This window comes from Rhinatrema bivittatum, chromosome 4 (assembly GCF_901001135.1).
Source record: "Rhinatrema bivittatum chromosome 4, aRhiBiv1.1, whole genome shotgun sequence".
NCBI lineage: Eukaryota > Metazoa > Chordata > Amphibia > Gymnophiona > Rhinatrematidae > Rhinatrema > Rhinatrema bivittatum.
In genome coordinates this window covers 163,277,145-163,289,995 of record NC_042618.1, presented here as the reverse complement: position 1 = coordinate 163,289,995, position 12,851 = coordinate 163,277,145, and the positions used below count along the sequence as shown (strand labels likewise).

At 49.5% G+C, this 12,851-nt stretch overlaps 1 protein-coding gene across 3 annotated transcripts in view; it reads left to right on the top strand.

Moving 5' to 3' along the window:
• The window catches only part of SIRT7 (sirtuin 7), a 43,637-nt gene that overhangs the window by 21,673 nt on the left and 9,113 nt on the right, over positions 1-12,851 (top strand). For all 3 annotated transcript variants that reach the window (XM_029599075.1, XM_029599077.1, XM_029599076.1), the window contains exon 8: positions 8,498-8,578. In XM_029599075.1, coding sequence (XP_029454935.1) covers positions 8,498-8,578 — 81 coding nt within the window. The remainder of the gene's footprint in view (positions 1-8,497; positions 8,579-12,851) is intronic.

Here is a 12,851-nt window from a genome sequence, read left to right as displayed (position 1 = left end):
TGAGCGGCCCAGTAATAACGGGAAAGGTCCGGGACATTGAGCCCCCCCTGCATTTTTGATTGAAAAAGTACTCTCCGAGCTACTCTAGGCCTCCTCCCCGCCCAAATGAAGTTCATACATTTCCGCTGCCATAGGAGGAGTTGGCGCGCCGGGACCTGTATAGGGAGCGTTTGAAACAGATATAACAATCTTGGCAATATAGACATTTTGAATACCGCCATCCGCCCTAGCCAGGATATGTGGTATCTGCTCCACTCTTCCATTTCCCTGACCAATTTTTTCCACAAAGAAACATAATTGAGCGTGAATAGGTCCTGGGACGTACTGAGTTGCACCCCCAAATACTTAATATGTGACGAGGCCCACCTAAAAGGAAACTGTCCCTTCAAGGAAGCCGCGGATTGGGAAGAAACATTCACATTCAAGATCTCCGATTTCTCCCAATTGACTCGGAAACCCGACACTTTGCTAAAAGCTTCCATCTTGGAAATCATACTGGGAAGGGAGGTGTCGGGTCTAGTTAGAGTAAGTAAAATGTCATCTGCATAAAGGGAAAGTTTAGATGTGATCCCACCCAAAGTTAACCCCCTGATATCCTCCTGCTCCCGGATTTTAATTGCAAATGGTTCTAGAAACAAGGCAAAGAGCAAGGGGGGGATAGTGGACAACCCTGTCTTGTACCCCGCCCCACAGTAAAAGTGGGTGAATAGCCACCATTAATCTTTAGGCAGACCTGGGGATGATGATACAATTGTCGTACCCATTGTAAAAACGGGGCTCCAAATCCCATGCTCTCCAAAGTAAGAAAAAGATATGGCCAGTGAACCATATCAAACGCCTTTTCGGCATCTATCGACAAGGCGAGGGTTGGGATTTTATATTGTTTCGCAAACCAGATACTATCAAATATCTTATGGACATTGAGGAGGAAGTGACGTCACTTCCCATGCCGGGAGGGTTTTAGCGGAGCTCTCTGCCCCCGGAGCGTTTTAAGCAGCGAAACCTGAGAAAAAACTCCCAAATCGCATCGTTTTTTAGCGATTCCAGCAGCGGATACCGGCAGGAGCATGGCACAAAGGAAAAAACCGGTCGATTTTAAAAAATACTCATATACTAAAGGCAGTGACGCCCCGGACCTCCCTGAATCTAAAATGGCGGCGGCAGCCGAGACGGAGGACTCAGAGACTGAGGGGATCACCCCGGAGCTCCTGGACTCAGATCGTCCTCTGCGTTCGGAGATGCGCTCCTGGTTTATGGAGCTGCGGAGAGACATCAAAGTATTTAAGTCGGAGATTGCAGAAACGCTGCAAGAGATGCGGGAGGACCATGCGGCCCTAGGCCGGCGGCTAGACGAGGCGGACACGAGGCTCGATGACCAGGAGGAACGCTGGCAGCTGCAACAGACAGAGGTGGCCGGATTGCAATCTGCGCAGATGGATCTCGCGGACAAACTTGAAGATCTGGAGAACAGGTCCAGACGCTGCAATCTCCGCTTCAAGGGAATCCCGGAGAAGGAGGAGTACCAGGACTGTGCCCTTATAATTCCAAAAATTTGTTCTCTGATTCTCGAAGGTTCGGCGACTGAAGATGGTAGCATCCCAACTGATCCGCAAGTTGAACGTGCGCATAGATCTCTGGGTCCCAGGGTTGGGAATCGGCCCCGCGATGTTGTGGTCTGTTTCCACTCGTTCGTGTATAAAGAGAAACTTGTGGCAGGCGCCAACGCGTCTGGATTTGGGAAGGCAACGAGATCTCTGTGTATGCCGATTTGGCAGCTAGCACGCTCCGCAAGCGCCTTTCCTTCCGACCGGTCACGTCAGCCCTCACCACGGCAGCCATACGCTACAGATGGCTTTTCCCGTTTAGCCTGTGGTTTCAGGTGGAAGGGAAGTCCCACAAAGTCCGTACTTTGGATGCAGCGGTACAGGTTCTAAAAGAACTGGGACTCCCGGTGGACTTACCGACGACGACAGCCATAGGAACCTCTCAAGTGAAACCAGCTGCGCCGAGATGGCAACGTGTCAACAAGGGAGGCCGTCGGCTCCGCAGGAATGCCAGTGAAGTCGGGGTGGAGGCAGCAGGCACCTGAACTTTCTGGATGGCTAGTTTGTTTTGTTCCTCATGGACCGGTTTACCAGGCTTTCGTTTCTAAAGCTTTTCCCTACCTTGACTGTAGGACTTGGTACTGGTTTGGGTGATCGCAGTTTCAGTTTTCTCAGATAATGTTAAAAGTGTCATGACGGGGCGCTCTGGGGGGATGGGAGGCACCGCTCTCCGGCATGGTAACTTCCTCCCTACTTTTATCCTGGCGGGTGGGAATCCATCCAGGGTACGTGGGGGGTGGGGGGTTGGGGGTATTTGCTTCACAGGGTACACACTACAAACGGGGTGATGAGGTTGCTAGGGCTTGATGTGCTCCTGGGCTCACATGCATCGGGGAATTCTATGGCCCTATCCTGGGAGAAGCTAGGTCCATCTGGTGTATACTGCTGGTCACCGCTGGTGGTGAGCGGTGAAAGGATCTGAAACTCATGGCTACGATTACCTTTCTTTCCCTTAATGTTAAGGGTTTAAACTCTGGCAGGAAGAGAAAATTCTTATACCAGGAGGCAGAGCGTCTCTCTGCCGGGATCATTTATTTGCAGGAAACCCACCTGCGTAAGAGATATGAGGGCCTACTGTGTTCAGATAAATACCCGAAGCAATTTTGGGCTGCAGCGACCCCTGATTCTAAATATTCGGGAGTAGGTATTCTGTTCCACAGAGATATTCAATTTGAGGTGCGGAATACCTTTGCTGATTCGCAGGGGCGATTTTTGCTCCTTAATGTCAGGATGGGCGGGGAACCTTATGCTTTATGCTCTGTATATGGTCCCACTTCTCAGAAGGAAGCATTTTATATGCAGCTATACCAAATGCTGGCAACCCATGCATCAGGTAGTGTTATTTTGGGTGGGGACTTTAATCTCACGCTTAATCCTCGATTGGATAACTCGACTGGGTCTAGCGCTGACCCGGCCCTTGCACGGAAAGCCTTAAAAAAGATTCTTACTCTTACAGCTGGGGTGGATATTTGGCGTTCCCGATTTCCCACATCCCGCTGTTACATGTATTTTTCGCCCCCACACAACAGTTATTCAAGGTTAGACATGTTTATGATTGATAAGACTAAACTTAATGCTGTTCACACTGTAGAGATTGAGCCTAAAGTATGGTCTGACCACGCTCCCATTTGGTTCCAACTAGCGGTGGGTCAGTCAGATACCGGCCAACGTTTTTGGCGGCTGAATGATTCTCTGTTAGAGGATGATTTGTTCCAGAAACAGTTATCTCAGGAAATCCAGGATTATCTTAGCCTCAATGATACAGGAGAGGTGGGGGACGGGGCGCTATGGGAATGCTTGAAATGTGTTGTACGTGGGTCATGTATAGCGCGGGCCGCCCACATCAAGCGGCTACGAGAGCGGGAGCGCCAGGTTTTGTTGACGGAGCTGGCTGGGTTGGAGCGGGCTCATATGCGGGGGGGGGGATTCCCGAGCCCTGCGGGGTCAGATGCAGGAGCTGCGGGGTAAAATTGAGGCTTTAGACTCCGCGCGGCTCGCCCATCAATTGGAATTGGCCCAACAGCAATTTTTTGAGGGTGGGAATAAAGCTGGCCGTTACTTAGCTCATAGTCTTAAAAGGAAGCAGGCTCAGACTCACATTTCCAAAATTAAGGATGAATCGGGGGGACTTCTCACCGATAACACCGCCATTAGGCATTGTTTTCACAACTTCTATTCGACGTTATATAAGGGGGCAACCGACGTACAGGCGGCCTCAGTTGAGGACTACCTCTCTCGGATACCTCTTCCCCAGCTGACCTCCGCCCAAAGACAATTTCTCGATAAAGAAATTACGGCCCTTGAATTAGAAGAAGCTATTAATTCCCTGAAGGTGGGAAAATCGCCCGGCCTAGACGGGTTCACACCCAGGTTTTATAAACGATTTGCAACGGCCCTATCTCCCACCTTATTGAAGTTTTTTAATTCTTTGCGGGCTGGGGCTACCTTGCCTGCCCAGACTAATACGGCTGGGATTACTTTACTAGCCAAACCTGGCCGGGACCCTTCTGTTTGTGGGTCGTATAGGCCCATTTCCCTGCTGAACATTGATGTGAAGCTTCTCGCAAAAATTTTGGCGAATAGATTAAATTGCTTTATTTCACAATTGGTAGGGGTCGACCAGGCAGGATTTATTCCCGGTCGAACTACCGCAGACAATGTCCACAAAATTATTGATATTCTATGGTATGCCCAAAGACATAGGATTCCAACAGTGGCTTTGTCCATTGATGCGGACAAGGCCTTTGACCGTGTGCATTGGCCTTATCTTTTTCACACCTTGGAGACTATGGGTTTTGGCGCCTCATATCTGCAATGGTTGGGTCAGCTTTATAATGCCCCCAGGGCGTGTTTGAAGATTAATGGAGGTTATTCCGCCCCCTTTACGGTGGGCAGGGGGACTCGGCAGGGGTGCCCACTTTCCCCGCTCCTTTTTGCTATCTTTTTAGAGCCCTTTGCCATCCGCATACGTCGCAATGCCACTATCTCTGGAGTGACTGTGGGGGATTTTACCACAAAAATTGCGTTGTATGCTGATGACATCTTGTTCACGCTTACTGACCCAGCCGCTTCCCTCGACTGTGTAATTGAAGAGATGGAGGCTTTTGGGCGGGTGTCCGGTTTCACGGTTAACTGGGACAAATCGGAGATCCTCAACATTAACTTACATCCCAGATCCGTTAATCTTCTCCAGGAGTTGTTTCCTTTCAAATGGGCCAAATCCCAAATTAAATACTTAGGGATTCAATTAAGTGCAACTCAGGATTTGCTTTCCATTAACTATACTCCTCTATGGAATAAACTTTCTAAGGATATGGAGGAATGGAACAGATACCAGATTTCGTGGCTGGGAAGAATGGCTGTTTTTAAGATGAATATTCTTCCAAAATTATTGTATCTTTTCCAGACGCTCCCTATCCCAGTTTCGGTATCAATGTTAAAACAGTGGCAACGGCGTTGCATGCATTTTATTTGGGCGGGACGTCGGCCGCGGGTGGCGCGGCGAATCCTTCACCAGCCTAAATGTAAAGGAGGTCTGGGAGTGCCGGATCTTCTCCGCTACTTTAGAGCAGCTCAGTTTAAAAAATTGGTGGATTTGCACCTGACTAGACGTCCCAAGCAATGGGTGCTTTTTAATCAGGAACTTATCGGGGATATACCACTCAGTAGTTTTATTTGGCAACCTAAACACACATGGCTGGTAGACCTCGATTCTGTTCTGCCCCCTTCTACACGCATGTTGTTCCAGTTATGGCACCGTTATGGTGCTTCCTTAGTGGGCACTAGGGCATATCACACCAGTACGCATATTTACTTTAATAAAGATTTTTGTCCGGGATTTGAGAGTGCTGCCTTCTCCGAATGGAGGAGACGGGGCATCAAGATATGGGGTCATATTTGGGGCTCCTCCGATTTGCGCCCTTTTGCTGATCTCCAGCGGGTTTATGACTTACCGGAGTCGGCCAGGTACTCCTATGTTCAATTAGTGCATTTTGCTAAGACTAACCTGCTTGCTACCCATTTGGCCCAGGGTGAGTCAGACTTTGAACAACTGTGTGAGAGGGCGCATGGTTGTACTAGAACCTTGTCCCGATTGTATCGCATGTTAGGTTTACAGGACACCACTGTTTTCCCATTCCAACGGGCTTGGGAACAAGACCTACAGGTTAGTTGGTCCCCTCAAACTTGGAATTTGATATTTCAGAATCTGGGTAAGGGGTATATTGCGGCTTCTCTCATTGAAAATTCCTATAAGCTGTTATATCGCTGGTATAGGTGTCCTTCCCAATTGCATAAATATATGCCTCTATATCCAGATACCTGTTGGCGAGGCTGTATAGAGGAGGGCACTTTTTTCCACATGTGGTGGGCTTGCCCCCACGTTCAAGTGGTTTGGGGGCAGGTGCATCAATGGCTCAGTGCTCTCTTTCCTGGCAGTCCTGTTTTTACTCCTGCCAACGGGCTACTGGGTCGGGCGATTTCTGGAATGCCGCAGCCTTCTAATCAGTTAGCACATTATATCTTTACAGCCAGCCGCTGTGAGATAGCGCGTTTGTGGAAATCCCCTTGCCTCCCTACAATAGAGGACATTCAGTGTAAAGTTCGGAGGATCTATAGATTATCCCATATTACGGCGTATAAACACAAGAAAGTGTCCCACTTCAAGAGAACTTGGTTTCCCTACCAACACTGGCTTACCCAGGTGTCTGGGGCTCAGGTGACTTGAATATTCTTTTGACCCAGGAATGGTCCCCCTCTAGTTCTGTTTGTCCAGGGCCTATTGAGCTGGTTTCGTTACTTCTCTTGGCATAAGCCTCATTTGTATATTTCCTTTCGAATTGTCTTCGTGTACATGTGAAGCATTGGGGGGTGGGGGGGGGGGGTTGGGTATAATAGTTAAAAGAACCATGCGTAGTCTGTGGGTGGGGAACGCCGGTATGGACTATTTCGAACTGTGTTACTCTTTCTCATATCCGGGCCCGGCTGTTCCCTTTGTTTCTTCAATTTACAAATGCATAATCAGTTAATAATTGCATACAACACTTGGAATGTACATGCTTTGTTTACTCAATTTACAAGTGCATACACTGTTTACAGTTACTGTTGAAGTTTGGACTGTACATGCTTTGTTTATTCCAGTTACAAGTGCATACTCAGTGTACAATTGCATTCAATGTTTGGAATGTACATGCTTGTTGGTTCAATAAAAACCCTTAAATACAAAAAAAAAAATATATCTTATGGACATTATCCGCAGTTGTCCTCCCAGGAATAAAGCCTGATTGATCGGCATGCACTAATTGTGAAATGAAACAATTTAATCTAGTAGCCAAAATTTTCGCCAGGATCTTCACATCCAAATTCAAAAGAGATATAGGCCGATAGGAACCACAAAGAGAAGGGTCCCTACCGGGCTTTAATAATATGGTGGTCCCAGCCGTATTGGCCTGGGAGGACAAAACAGACCCCATACGCAAGGAGTTAAAAAACTTAAGAAGGATAGGCGCTAGGGCCGTGGCAAACTGTTTGTAAAATCTGGGGGTGTATCCGTCTAAGCCAGGGGATTTACCCATCTTAAGAGTTTTTATGGCTTCCGTCACTTTATCCAGAAACTGTCGTTGCGTGGCTGTTAAGGCTGGCAACGGAGTATTCGAGAGATAACGATCTATCTCCTCATCGGAAATAGTAGAATCTACACTGTATAAGAGGGCATAAAATTGATGGAATCGATGCCTAATCGAAGTATTGTCCGTCAGCATTGTACCATCAGCACTTTTGATTTTGGAAATAGTGGCTTGAGCCTGCTTACGTTTTAACGTTTGGGCAAGATACCTCCCCGCTTTATTCCCACCCTCAAAGAATCGCTGAAGACTGTATCCGCTTTCTTGCGGAAGGTTGTTTCTGCCTTTCATGTCAATCAGTCGGTGGAGCTCCCCGCTTTTTTCTCCCACAGATCTTGCAAGTATGGTTGGGGATGATCTACGCCGTCTGGATGTGAAGTGCGTTCTCCTGCGTTATCTGCAGGTAACCAATGACTTCCGTGTTTTGGACCATCTCTTTGTCTTATGGAGTGGGCCCAACCGGGGCAAACAGGCCTCTAAGACTACGATTTCTCGCTGGTTGAAGGAGGTGATCGCGTCAGCCTATATCTGTCAGGGCCGGGCGGTCCCGGAGGGCCTGATGGCTCATTCCTTGTGTTCCCAAGCTACTTCTTGGGCAGAGAGTCCAGGGCAGCTACGTAGAAGTCTCTGCATACTTTTGCTCGGCATTACCGCCTTGATATCCAGGCGCCTGTCTTTGGTTCCTTTGGTCGGCAGGTGCTTCAAGCGAGACTCTCAGTCCCACCCTGTTTAGGGAAGCTTTGGTACATCCCATGGTCTGGAGTGTTCCGGGTACAAACAGGAAAAAGAAAATTAGTTCTTACCTGTTAATTTTTGTTCCTGTAGTACCACGGATCAGTTCAGACACCCTTCCCTATACTTTCTACTGTCCGCTCGAAGTTTCTTTCCTTTTCCTGCAGGTTTTCGAATTATTTTTTATGTGATGATACTCAAGAGGCACCGGAAGCATCTTTATGATGACCATGGACATTCATGCAAGAGCGTCCATCTACAGAGTCCAGTCACTGTTTGCGCTTGTTCAAATTTTGAGTTCTCTTGTTACTTGCTTGTTTCCTTACTGTTTATCTTCATGTTTTCTGCTTTGACAATGGTTATACTGAAGGGCTGCAGGGTAGGCTCTGTCCTGATATAGGATACCCTTTCAGTTTTGGTCTGTCTCCTTCTGCTGGACAGGAGGCTCAACCCATGGTCTGGACTGATCCGTGGTACTACAGGAACGAAAACTAACAGGTAAGAACTAATTTTCCTTTAATGCTGTTTCTGTTCCTATAGGTGCTAAAGAAATACCATTGTCTGTGGTGTATGAACAAACCGCGTAGCCGTCGGCCAAAACTCTACATTGTTAATTTACAGGTAAGAGCAACAAGAGGTGGAAAGATGTCTACATTTTTGGGAGAATGAACTGGATGAGTGTTAGAGTTGCAGAAATCCACTGCTTACTCTTGGAATCTATCTACCCCTTGTAATCCAGAGCAAACCTGTAGATTAAAATCTTTCTTGCCGTTGACTATGGTGCAGATGGAGGATTATGCCCCTTAGAACTTCTCTCCTTAGTATCCTCGCTGAATTGGGACCTATGTTTAGTTTTTGCCCCTTCTGGCTGTATGTCTTCACATCTCTGTTTTTGTGGATAGCCTCTTGCTATCCAAAGCTGATCTTAGCAATACTATTATCCTGGGGGGTTAATTTAGAAGTTAATGCTTCCCTTCCTTCTGCTATTTGTAGAGAGTTTGTCTGTGATGCATTGTCCCAGGTGACCACAGCTCATTCACTCACTCTCGCACAAGAAAGGGCACACTCGACCTAGTTTTTATTCATAGTAATTGGCTTTCTCTCAATTTGTGTCCTCCCTCATACATTGAAGTACCTTGGTCGCATCATTGTCTAATTGATTGCTTGATTTGGCCACATGAACTTTCCTTTCATAAAGCTGTTCTTCTCTATATGATCCTCCATGAGGCCATAGATCAAGGCTGACCAGTTATGATTTCTGTGGCTTCCTGCTTAGGCCAATGCATTATGCTAACGGTCTGGTGGCAAGCTGGCTGAGGTCGCTGCATTCTTCCCTGGACTCCCTTGGCCCAGTAAAGCCAATCCTCATGAGGTACCAGAAATCTGCTCCTTGGTATTCTTCGAGCTTCCGATCACTGTTGGCGCAGGAACAAATCTGAGGTTTCCTAGGTGTAGCAGATGGACTCAGGACCAATGGGTATAATGTGCTCCTGTTAGCAGTTGGAGATGGATCAGATGTCAGATTGAAATCAGCCCTAATACATATACCCCTGCAGGATGGCATGCACTTCAGTATTTTCCGACTCCATAGCAGTTCGGGACTCTATACACGCACAGCGTTAGAGTATTCTAACCAAAGAAATCCAAATCAAGAAGAAATCTTACCTCTACAGACGAGCCCCGTACTCCTGCGGTGATACCTACGGGTCCCTCTCCCAGTTGAGAATTCCTGAGGTGATTTCCAAGATCCCTTAGAGGTAGGCCTCGGTCCGGTAGCCGGTTCCCGGCGTTGGCTTAGCCCCCGACATCGGGCACGGCTGAGTGGCAGCGGGTGCAACTTCAAGCGCAGCGGTGAAGGTACTTTCCCTCTCCCCCTGCAGCCGGAGACTGCCTGGAACGAGGCCGGGAAACGCAGAGACGAGGTAAGGAAGAAAACTTCCTGAAAGTCTCTGGTCTCCGAGGCTCCAAGTGCCGCACAGATCGCCAGCTGGCGTCAGTGCCCCCGGATTGATTAGCCCTATCCAGGCTAGATCCCGGTCCGATATGAGGGTCCTCCCACGTGGAGACCCTCCGAGGTGATCGCCATATTACTCACATGGTCGCTGTCGCCATTTTCGCTTGATCGCCGTCCTGTCCGCGATTCAATCCGTGCGCACAACGGCACGCACATCTTTTTGAGCGTGCATCCGACCTACACGCACAACTTTGGCACACCCGGAGCGCATAACTCAGCCTCACGGCGCACGCTTGAACGCACAAACCGGAGTTTTTCTGCTTTAATGTGGCATGCTGGGCAGAGGCTCAGGGCCTCTGCCCAGCATGCCACATTAAAGCTGCACAACACGAAGAGGCCCCAGCCCTGTGTCTACAGTGCAAGGAGGCTCTGGGTGAGCCAGGCCAAGGTCCTCACCAGCCGGCACTGGGATCCAGATCCACAGACAGTACACCGGATCTGGCTACCCCCAGCGGGATCCTCCCTCAAATGGGGCTCTCCGAGGACGCAGCGCCTTTCAATCTAGACCCAGCATCTTTCTCCTGGGTAGAATTCTTCAAAGGCCTACGTACCTTTGTCCACATTTAACCGGTGCCCCCGATGACACAACCACAGCCTCCCCCAGAGGACCCTAATATCCTGGGGCCCTCTAAACCCAGAGACGTGCCCCTCCCACCTCAAAGCCCCAACATAGGGGACACGGACACCTCTGACGAGGATCAAGACTCCCTGGAGGAAAGAGAAATCCCTCCAGGAACGGAACCTTACTGAACCATGAGGCAGTTCTTCGCCAAAGAAGAGCTTTCAGATCTCGTGGCGCACAGCTTGAAAGAGCTCGCTATCCCAGGCACAAGTGCCACAGGGGAACAGAATACGAACCCCCTCCTTGAGGGACTCCGTCAGGCTCCCCGCCATTTTCCTTTGCTGCAAGCCATCCAACAGCTGATTGACCTGGAATGGGAGTCTCCGGAGGCCACGTTCAAAGGGGGGCGGACCCTGGCAGCCATGTACCCCCCTGGACCCCGCCGCCAAAGATCTCCTGGCATTCCCCAAAGTAGATGCCATAGTCTGCGCGGTCACTAAGCGCACTACCATCCCAGTCGAGGGAGGAGCGGCACTCGAGGATGCCCAGGACAGACATCTGGAATCCATACTTAGTCATTAGACGTTTCAGCTATGTCACTACAAATCGCTGCCTGCTGTGCCGTGGTGACACGCGCCTGCTTATCTAAGACCAGGAACGCCACCACGCCCGTCGAAGCACTAGAACCAGCAGTATCATTCCTCACGGATGCGATCTCCAACCTGGTACGCACCGCAGCCAGAGGGGTTTCATCCGTTGTGGCAGCCAGAAGACAACTCTGGCTCTGAAGCTGGTCGGCCAAATGCGACGTCCAAGACGAGACTCACGAGAATGCCTTTTAAGGGAACTCTCCTGTTCGGAAGCGAACTGGAGAAGTTAGCCGACAAATGGGGCGAATCCCCACTACTGCGGCTACCGGAGGACAAGAACAAGAGAAGCCAGCACCCCTCTCCCCGAACATCTAAGGGCAGGGGATCACAGCGCTTCAAATCGTACAAACGTACATATCAAACATCTTGCCCCGCAGGCAGGGGCCAGTCCTTTTGGAACAAGCACAACAAAAGGGGAGAAGCCGGCTCTGGCCCAGGCCCCAGCTGCACTCCACAAGAAGAAGCCCATCCACAGGAAGAAGCCATAGGGGGCAGGCTTGCCCTATTCTACCAAAGATGGGTCGAAATAACTTCGGACAAATGGGTCCTAACCATCATTCGAGAGGGATATTATCTGGACTTCCACAACATTCCTCTGGACAAATTTGTGAAATCTCCCTGCCACGACCTCTCCAAGAGGACGACAGTGGAGACCACACTGACCAAATTGCTCACCTTAAAGGCCATAATGCCGGTGCCCACGCAACAACAAAATTCTGGGTACTATTCCATCTATTGTATCGTTCCCAAGAAAGAGGGTACGTTCCGACCCATCCTGGACCTCAAGTCCATCAACCGTCACCTGAAGGTCCCTTGCTTCCACATGGAAACCCTACGCTCTGTCATAAGAGCGATACAGCCGGGAGAATTCCTCACATGCCTGGATCTGTCAGAAGCCTACCTGCACATCCGGTCCACCACGAGCATCAGCGTTTTTCTACACTTTGCAATCCTGGACCACTACCAATTCCAGGCACTACCCTTCGGGATAGCCACAGCGCCCCGAACATTCACCAAAATCATGGTGGTAGTGGCGGCGATGCTGAGGAGAGAAGGAATCCTCATACACCCATATCTAGATGATTGGCTGATCAGGGCAACATCCCAGAGGAAAGTCATCAGGCGACCACCAGAGTCAAAACTCCATTGGAGAACCTCGGGTGGGTGGTCAACACAAACAAGAACTGTCTGCAGCCCTCCCAATCTCTGGAATACCTGGGAGTCCGGTTTGACACCAGACAAGACACGGTCATACTAACTCCTCCAAGGAGAGCAAAACTGATGAACCAATTGCGAAACCTGTTAAGTAGTCTTCGCCCCAAGGTGTGAGACTACCTCCAAGTCCTCGGCCTCATGACATTCACACTGGAAGTGATTCCATGGGCAAGAGCTTCCCTACTGTCACAATGGAATCCAATGTCCCAGAACTACTCCGTTCGCCTCCAGCTCCCGGAGAAAATTCGAACCCAGCTACAATGGTGGGTACAAGAAGACCATCTGAGCAAGGGAGTAAGTCTATCCCTGCCGACCTGGATCCTTCTCACCAAGGATGCGAGCCTACCAGGTTGGGGAGCCCACTGCCAGGAACTGACCGCCCAGGGGCAATGGGGCAAGGAAGAGTCTGGATGGAACATCAACCAACTAGAAGCATGGGCAGTCAGACTAGCC